The sequence below is a fragment of the Chiloscyllium plagiosum genome, chromosome 25 (genome assembly GCF_004010195.1).
Source record: "Chiloscyllium plagiosum isolate BGI_BamShark_2017 chromosome 25, ASM401019v2, whole genome shotgun sequence".
NCBI lineage: Eukaryota > Metazoa > Chordata > Chondrichthyes > Orectolobiformes > Hemiscylliidae > Chiloscyllium > Chiloscyllium plagiosum.
The window spans coordinates 46,206,222-46,216,014 of record NC_057734.1 but is presented as its reverse complement, the minus strand read 5'-3'; the positions used below and the strand labels follow the sequence as shown (position 1 = coordinate 46,216,014).

Sequence of the window (9,793 nt, the reverse complement as noted above, 5' to 3'; positions counted from 1 at the left end):
TCTTCCCGACCTCTCCGCCCCCACCCCCGTCTGACCTATCACCCTCACCTTGACCTCTTTCCACCTATCACATTTCCGACGCCCCCCCCCAAGTCCCTCCTCCCTACCTTTTATCTTAGCCTGCTGGACAAACTTTCCTCATTCCTGAAGAAGGGCTTATGCCCGAAACGTCGATTCTCCTGTTCCCTTGATGCTGCCTGACCTGCTGCGCTTTTCCAGCAACACATTTCCTGCACTACTATAACTTTATCTTTTAACATTTTCACTTTAGGAGAAGTCAAGCTAACTGGCCTGACATCTCCGTTCAATCTCGGTTCTTTTTTTGAATAAAGGAGTTAGTCACGCTGCGCTTTTCCAGCAACACATTTCCTGCACTACTATAACTTTATCTTTTAACATTTTCACTTTAGGAGAAGTCAAGCTAACTGGCCTGACATCTCCGTTCAATCTCGGTTCTTTTTTTGAATAAAGGAGTTAGTCACAATTTTCCAATCTAATGGAATCTTCCCAGAATCTGGGAGTTTTGGGAAAATTTAAACCAACAAATCAACATTCTCACTAGCCGCTTCTTTTAAGACTTTGGATGAAATCCATCAGGCCCTGAGGGCTTGTCAACCTGCAGCTGCAATAATTTACTTAATGCCACTTCTCTTGATTGTGTGACTTTCCTGAGTTGCTCCTTCCCTTCTATTTCCTGAACTACAACTATCTCTAGAATTTTAGTTGTATCTCCCTAGATGTAAAATACCTGCCATCCCTTTTTCATCTTGATTTTCCAGACTCCCTTTGTATCAGGACCAATGTTCACGTTGACTTCTCTTAAAAATATCTATAGAAATTATCTCATATGATCATATCTAATTTTTCTTTTCTTTCTGTTTTTTTTCTATACATCCCAAACTTCTGACCTACCACCAATCTTTACATAATTATGTTTTTTTTAAATTCTATCTTTGACTTTTTGACTTTCTTTTGGTTTCTAACCCGTTATCCAGTAGGTTCTCCTCTTTGGAATTTTATCTTCCTCATTGAAATGCATGTATTCTGAAATATCCCATTAAATGTCTGCTATTGGATCTCTATTACCACATGCTTTATTTGCCAATTTACTTCGACTAGCTCTGCTTTCATGCCCTGCATTGCAATTACTTGGGTTTAAACTGCGAGTCCTAAAAGCCCACTCTTCCACAAATTTACTTGAATTTTATTATCATATGACTGATGCTACCTAGAGAACCTTTCACTATTGTATTAATTAATCTGACCTCATTGCACAATACCAGGTTTTTTAAAGCCTGCTCTCTGGTTGGCTTCAGTAGTACTGCTCTAAGGAGCTATCCTGAAAAGATTCTGTAACTGCTCATCTGGGTTCCTATTGTCCATCTGACTTCCAGTTGATAAGTTGATTAAAGCTCCTCCGTTATTGCTCTATCTTTCTGACAAGCTCCACACTCTTAAAATTTATCCATCACCTCACCATATGGTTACTGTAAGAGGGCCTTTGCGCCACTCTCAGTGACTTCTTTCCTTTGTCACTTTCATTTCTATCCAGACCATTTCTACATCCTGGTTTTCTGGACTTCGATTGTCTCTCTATTTTGTCCTATGACAACTTGCATATGGCTTGTGTGTTAATCCTGAGAACTTTACCTTTTGAAATTCTTATTTTGGTGCCTAGCTCCTCATACTGGTTATACAGAATCCAATTCCTTGTCTTGTTTATGTCACTGATTCTAATATGGACTATAATGACAAAATCCTCAGCCTCCTATTGCAGCTTTCTCCCCAGTGCTGTGCCGATGTCATGAATCAGGACAGACAAATACAACCTTCTTGACTCTTTACAGAGAGCAGTGTCAATCCTTCTCACGACTGTCTCCTAAAGCCACTAATTTTTTTTTTGCACCCCCACTTAAAATTAACCAGAGCACCAATGCAGAGAAAAACATTTATCACTGGACCCTCAACCCTCACTTTTATCTAAACAAACTCAAACTTGGATAGCACACATGCTGAGGCTCCCTCACTCCTCTTTGGGTCCCTTTTACCAGCCTTACTCACAGTCACACCTTCCTCTTCCCTGATCAGGAACCAAATTAGAAGGCCTCGTCTTAAGGGATGTAACTGTCTCCTGGAATAAAGTATCCGTGTAATCTTGGCACAAATTCCAAAATGTTAGTGAGAATTTTGCAGCATCAACTGGGCCAGTTGTGTCTTTGCTGTCTGGTGTTTGGATTGCTGCATGGTCATTCTGATTTTACTATCATTCTTGAACATTTGCATAACTATTTGATACATCAGAGTGGCTTGCTGAACCATTTCTGGGAGCACATAAGTCAGCCACAATGATGTAAGTCTGAAGCCAGCAAGGTTACTGAGAACAAGAATAGCACATGGCCAGAATCCAACTTGAGTGGCAATAAGCGCCACATGAAATGTGCAATATTTCTGTCAAGTCCTAGCTGCCTTCTGGGCCTCCCATTTTGATCTGTCCTAAGAATTTAGAACTTCACCCTAACTATAGTCCCTTAAACACTCCATTAATCAGGTGGATTCTCTTCTCCCATGTACCCTTGCATTCAAATATGAAAATGGCATAGCCTGAAAAGTAATGAACTAAAATACTGAGACAGGAGAAATGCAATCAAACCCATAATGTGAACTCCCCTGGACTAAGTGCATATGTGCTATCGACCCAGCTGTAAAAAGTGTACTATATTTCAGTATCTAAAGTTGCTAACTATAGATTGAAATGGAAGATGTTAACCTGGATGCCAAGCAGATTTGTAGATCTGAGATGAGCAAAGATGAATGGATGATAATCATAGTCGTAATCCATCTTGGGACAGGTATTTTGGTTTCTCCAAACTTTCTATTCTTGCATTTCCTCTTCAGTTGCCCATAAAAGCATTAAATGTTCAAGCTAAATGAGCTATATAATTACAGAAAGGAACATGAGATTTCCTGTTGCTTTCCTGGTGTGTGTTTAAAGGAAATGTGTGTTTTTCCTGAACGATACTCTGCCCATAACCAGTCATGTTCACTTGAGATTCAAGTCCTTCCGCCAGATGTCTCCGAACAAGTATCAATAGCATTTATTCCTTTTTCAAGTTGCTCAAAAAAGTTGTTTAAACAAGAGAGGTTCAATCCTTAAACTGTGTAACAGAACATGATTCTAGTAGGGAGCAATGTTAGACAAACCAGAGCAGGGCTTACTTACTTAATAGTAGACTCCTGGCAAGTGTTGTTGAGCAGAGACCTATGGGTTCAGATACATAGTTCCTTGAAAGTGGCATCACAGGTAAACAGGGTGGTAAAGAAGTCGTTGGGAATGTAAAATTACTGTTGTACAAGACATTGGTGAGGCCACTTTTGGAGTACTATATACAGTTCCAATTGCTCTTCTATAGGAAGGATGTTATTAAATTGGAAAGGGTGCAAAAAAGAATGTTTGCTGGGATTGGAGGGTTTGAGTTATAAGGAGAGACTAGATAGTCTGGGACTTTTCCATTGGAATGTAAGAGGTTGAGGGGTGATCTTATTGAGATTTATATTTAAACGAGCCACAAAAGAGTGCAGGACCTCAGAACCATGGGAAGCTGAGGAGAAATGCCTTTACAAGGTATTCAGGTACAACAGTTACCCGATAAACGCAGTTTGAGAATTCTTAGATTACTTAGTGTGGAAACAGGCCCTGTGATCTTATTGAGATTTATATTTAAACGAGCCACAAAAGAGTGCAGGACCTCAGAACCATGGGAAGCTGAGGAGAAATGCCTTTACAAGGTATTCAGGAACAACAGTTACCCGATAAACGCAGTTTGAGAATTCTGCAACACAGGAAGACACAACGCACCCAGAGACTATAGTTACCCTGTCGGGAATTGAACCCGGGTCTCTGGCGCTGCGAGGCAGCAGTGCTAACCACTGTGCCACCGTGCCGCCCACAATTCTGCAACACAGGAAGACACAACGCACCCAGAGACTATAGTTACCCTATTGTACAACAAAGACATTTCAGAGATGACCATCTGACAACTCTAGCCTCTAAGCATTAGGGTAGCACGCAAAAACAACTAATGAATTTAAAGGACCCTATACCTACAGCCAGCAGAATGAATATAATGTACAAAATACAAGGACTGCAACAAACATTACATCGGACAGACTGCCAGGAAACTAGCCACCAGAATACATGAACATGAACTAGCCACCAAAAGACACCACCAACTACCACTAGTATCCACACAGCCATAGAGGGACACCAGTTCGACTGGGACAATGCATCCATCCTGGAACAGACCAAATAAAGGCATACGTGGAAATTCCTAGAGGCCTAGCATTCAAACTGCAATTCCAATGTACAATATACAAACGTATAGATTTGCACCCATTTACCAACTGCTCAGAAATAGAACTAGAAATGATATCATCCACTACAACAAACCAAGACACACAAATAGCAAGCAGGACAGAACACCAACGCTTCAATGATGATGTTACCTGGCATGGTGACAAAATAACTGAGAACAAACCCACCAGCTCAGCAAGCAAACCGACATAAGGGGCATAGATAAGGTAAATTGCAAAGGCCCTTTTCCATAGGGTAGGGAATATCAAAACTAGACAACATAAGTTTAAAGTGAGAGGTTAAGATTTAAAAAGGACATGAGGGACAACTTTTTCACACAGTGATGTGTATATAGAATGAATTGCCAAAGGAAGTGATGGATGCAGATACAATTACAACATTTAAAAGAACTTTGGGCAGGTATGTGAATAGGAAGGAATTGGAAAGATATGGGCCAAAAGCAGGCAATTGGGATTAGTTTAGTTTGGGAAACCTGGTCAGCATGAATGAATTGGACCAAAGCGTCTGTTTCCATGCTACATGACACTAATTCTAGTCTTCCTCCTTTTTGTATCACTGGGAGGTAAGTGCTTTACTGATGACCCAGTCTGTAAGTACATCATGGAATAACGACACCTATACACCAGCAGAGTGCTAATTTCATCTTAAGTACATTGGCTGATGCTACAGTGGTGGGAAGTGCAGCAATTTATTGCCTTGAGGATTCAGATGAGGGAAAATTTGGAGTGAAAAAACACTGCAGATGTTGGAGATCTGAAATAAAAATAAATGCTGAAGTAGTGGAAAGAGTTGTATAAATACAATACTGTCATTTAATATTCAAAAATTTGGGGAGGGAGCCAGCAGGTCTGGCAATATCTGTGTAGAGAGAAACAAAGTTAACATTCAGTCCAATGACTTGATTTATGAAGAATGACCCTAACCTACCAATTACGTGCCATTTCAATATATTATCTTGCTCTAATGTTGACATTTCCATCTCTGGCCTGCTGCAGGATTTCTGCAAAGCACACTGCAAGCTGGAGGAATGACATCTCATTTTCCACTTTAAACAGTTTACAATCTTCAGAACTCAACACAGACTTCAACAAACATCCTGTTTCCCCCCCCCAACAAAAGAACTGTGCCTTTTTGGAGTTGCTTTCGGCAACTATTTGCACCTACCATTAACACGTAGTTTTCATCTAGTTCATTTCATTCTGAAGAGGTATCATGAAGAGAGGAGGACTTTAATCATTCATTCACGGGTGTTGCTAGAATTGCTAAGTTTCTCCAGCATTTTCTGTTGTCTGCCCAAAACTTGTTGGTCTTCCTGTACAAAGAATTGACATCAGCCAAGTGTTGCAGGCTGGCACATTGCCAGTCCAGGATAGTGTGCTGAGGGACTCATTAAAATTTGGGGCAGCTGTCATCAAGGTGAAGAAAGACCACAGTCTAACATCTTCTAAAATATAATGGAGATCTATTAAGTTTTGAGATACATTACCATGAAGGCTATGAAGGTATGTAGTTTTCTTTTATGATTAGAAAATGCCCATTTGTTGCAACTGAATTGAAGATGTAGGAAGGAATGTAAAAATTCAATGTATTTTCCGCAAACTGTGCAAGTAGTGTGATAATGGGATCAGTGCAATAATTCCCATATTGTAATAGTCCATGAAGTTCAGTGCAGAACCGAAGTAGTGCTGCATAGTTGGAGATGTCATTTTGTAAATAAAATGCTAAACTGAGGTTCTGCCTACTCTTTCAGGTTAATGTTAAAAAGCATGGCACTATTCGAAGAGGAGCAGGAGGTCTCCCAGTTCTTTACCAACATTTATTACTCAGCCAGCGTCTCAAAAAACAAACATTTATTTCCATTGTTTGTGATTCTTGCAGTGCAGTTTTGCTGTGGTTTTCTGTTTTATAATAATGACTATTTCAAAGATACTTAACAGGCAGCAAGTTATTTTGGAATGTCTTGAAGTGGTGGAAGGAGTTGTATAAATACAAATACTGTCATTTTAATATTCAAACATTTGAGGAGGGAGTGGCATACTGATGCTGTCATTGGACTCAAAATCCAGAGGCCAAAGGCTAATGTTCTGGGGCATGAGTTCAAATCCAGCCTGTAGAATTTAAATTTTAAAAATCTGGAACTGAAAGCTCATCTCAGAATGCTAACAATGAAGTTATCATAAATATGTAAATTATCTTGCTGAGCTGGAAGATTTGTTTTCAGATGTTTCGTCACCATACTAGGTAACATCAGTGAGAGTCTGTGGTGAAGCTGCTGGTATGAGTCTGCTTTGTTGTTGATCTATGCAATGTACATCGTGGTTCTGTGCTTTGACATTCAAATAAATCTTTGGTGGTATGTCTTGCCCCCCTCTTTATAGGTCTTGGTTTCTTAAGGTGTGTGATGTCATTTCCAGTTTTTTTTCAAGGGAAGGTAGATAGGATCTAAGTCTGTGTGCTTATTAATGGCGTTCTGGTTAGAATGCCGTGCCTATAAGAATTCTCGTGTATGTCTTTGTTTCACCTGTCTTAGGATGTTGTCTCAGTCAAAGTGGTATCCTTCTTTGTCTGTATGGGAACTAGTCATAGTAGTTGTGGTGGCTAGTTGGTTTTCATGTATCCTGATGGCATGTTTCCTGCTTGTAAGTACGATGTTTTTTTTAAGTTTTTTTTTTACAGTACTTGCGTGATATCTTGTAAATGACATTACCATCAATGTGTTGTAAAAACCCATTGAGTTCGTTGTTGTCCTTTCGGGAATAAATCTGCTGCCCTTGTTCAGCTTGATCTAGATGTGGACTGCTGTATGAAAATGATGTAGCAAGCCACTTGATTCAAGCGCAGAAATGTTAGCCTTACCAGCAACATTCATGGAATGGAATTATCAAGGAATATTCGCAAGCATAATATAACTTTAATATTAGGGATAAAAGGGCAGTTGAAGATGTCATGATGTATGAATAAACAGCAACCCTCAAAAGAATATGAAGTGTTTTGTAAGAATTGCATTTAAACAAGAAGTAAATTGCTTCAGGCAGAAAATATAAAGCATATATTGCATTTAGAAAGATCATAGGCATTTGCAAAGAGGGAGGAAGTAGGAACACATAATAGTTTTTGGAAGACTTACAAGATGTGAGTAATGGCTGAACAACCTTCACTTGCCATAACCTGGAAGTTGAACAGTTATCTTAGATCATAAGAATGAGGAATTTTTAAGTTGAGATTCTTGAAGTTAAATTGGTAGAGCCACGGAAGCTAGTGAAGTTGAACAATGACACTTCAGCTGTGTAGATTGTTACTAATGATTCTGCTGAGAGCATTTTCCCCTCTAGATTGAAATGTTCAAGTCCCACTCCAGGACTTGAATACAACACTCTATGCTGATACTCCATTGCAGGACTTAAAATGTAGTACAATGTCAGAAGTTGTGTCTTTGAAATGAAACATTAAACAGAGTCCCTACCTGCTGTCTCAAGTGGACATTAAAAATTATTTGACTCTGTTTAGAAGAATAGGTGGAGTAGTGTGCTCTGTTTCATGGCCTCAGTCAGCTTCATACAAGACATTATCAAACTGCAGTTTATGGGAGTTGGCTATACACAGTTCAGCTATGTTGTTTCCTATCATACTGATTTACAATACATACTGTGTATTTATAAGAAAAAGCTGCCTCTGGTTGTAAAGGGCTTTGGGATGCCACGTGGTTGTGAAAATTACTGTGTTCATGTTCAGAAGCAGCTGAACCTTTTTGGATAAGTGATACCATCTGAGAACATTTCCAAAATTGATTTTCAGACTGAACGTGTGAATGAAGGTTTTAATAGCAAAGCAGGTGGGGAACATTAAACATGCAGTTGCTCAGACAGCAATTAATATTAACCATATTGTGCATCTGGAATCACATGTAACTGAAACCAGGTCAGGATGGCAGATTTCCTTCCATAATTGATATGTAAATCCAATGTGCTTTTATGACAATCAGCAATAGTTACATTATCAGCACTAAGCTTTTAATATAAGACCACTATTGAATTCAGACTTCACAATATACAATGGATGGTAAACAGTATCCCCAAAACATTAGACTGGGCTCCTAGTTAACTGATTCTGTGACATTACCACTACACCACCACTTGAATGGGATTCGTGGCTCTACTTATCAAAAATGACATGACCTGCTTGTCTATCATTTGATTCGCCCTTATCAAATATCAAGAGAGGCCAATTGAGGTGTGCCAGGGCAACTTTGATAATCGGCAAGAGCTGAACAGAATGATTTAAGTATTATCAATATTGAACCTCTATTCATCAAGGATTTGATGTTGGCTAATCATACAACTCCAAAGCTGTAGATGCAAACAGTGGTGAAGTAGAAAAGCTAAGTGCCACAAGAATGTTTAGGAGATGACCTTATGGGTGCAGTGTACAGGTATAAGTTGACAGTTGCTGAAGCATAGCATGTATAGTATGAATAGAAAATCATCAAGGAACTAGTACAGATGCCAGAATAAAGTCTGAATTTGGAGGGGATTTAATGAATGGTGTTGGTTCAAGAAAACGCAAGATAAAGCTAGAAGTAATCAGCCATCAGTAATCATCTGCAAGCCCAGATTTGTGTTCATTTGTTCCTTCCCTACATATTATTGCCACTCTACCTTCTGATTGTAAATCAGAGGGTGTACCTGACTGTTTAAAAATGTTGAGAAATACTTGCCTTATATTGCTTTATTATTCTTATAGAAATCTGCCACCTGTCCTTGCTGCCACTTTGATCCATGCTGCCGTTGCACAGATGCTACAATTGGATAGCTCTACATTTAGAAACAAAAAGGAACCTGATCAGGATGAGGAAGAGCTTGTCTGTAGGTATTTGCTTTTTTTAAAAAAAAATGCTTTGGAATATGGTAAAACTAATGTGTTCACTGGCCTTTTACACTTGTCTGAAGGCTTTTTTTTTGCTGTTTCCAACTTCTGTTGTAATTAAGCCACATTCTGCTGATGTATTACTTTGGTGCAGTCTGTTTGCATGACTTCAAATTAACGAGAAGATTAGATGAGCAACATTTGGTACGTGGTCTTTTAATGTAGTTATTTTATTTAGCAAAGGCAAATTCCTGAAGCCAAACAATGGTCTCCTCATTTGCTGAGTTTAAGATGATTAGTCTGTCACCTGGTCTGTAGAGGAAATGCTCTTTGGTAATGTGCATTGTTTGTGTGTGACTCCACGAGCCCATGAGGGGTTTCTATTGAGGCCCCAGGATGAAAGATGGCTTTGCAGGGGCCATATCATTTCCTAAATCTGTTTCACAAGGACCTCTCTTGTAAATTAAAGTCCAATTTCTACATAAAAAGCACATTTGAAAGGATTACTTTTAATCCTGTTTTCATTTATTTTGGTGTTTTTATAATTTAGTTGTGCAT

General features: G+C 39.1%; 1 protein-coding gene across 1 annotated transcript in view; it reads left to right on the top strand.

Moving 5' to 3' along the window:
- ppm1f (protein phosphatase, Mg2+/Mn2+ dependent, 1F) overlaps window positions 1-9,793 on the top strand; it is a 76,068-nt gene that overhangs the window by 23,953 nt on the left and 42,322 nt on the right. The window contains exon 2 of the mRNA XM_043716085.1: window positions 9,113-9,234. Within this exon, the coding sequence (XP_043572020.1) occupies window positions 9,113-9,234 (122 nt within the window). The remainder of the gene's footprint in view (window positions 1-9,112; window positions 9,235-9,793) is intronic.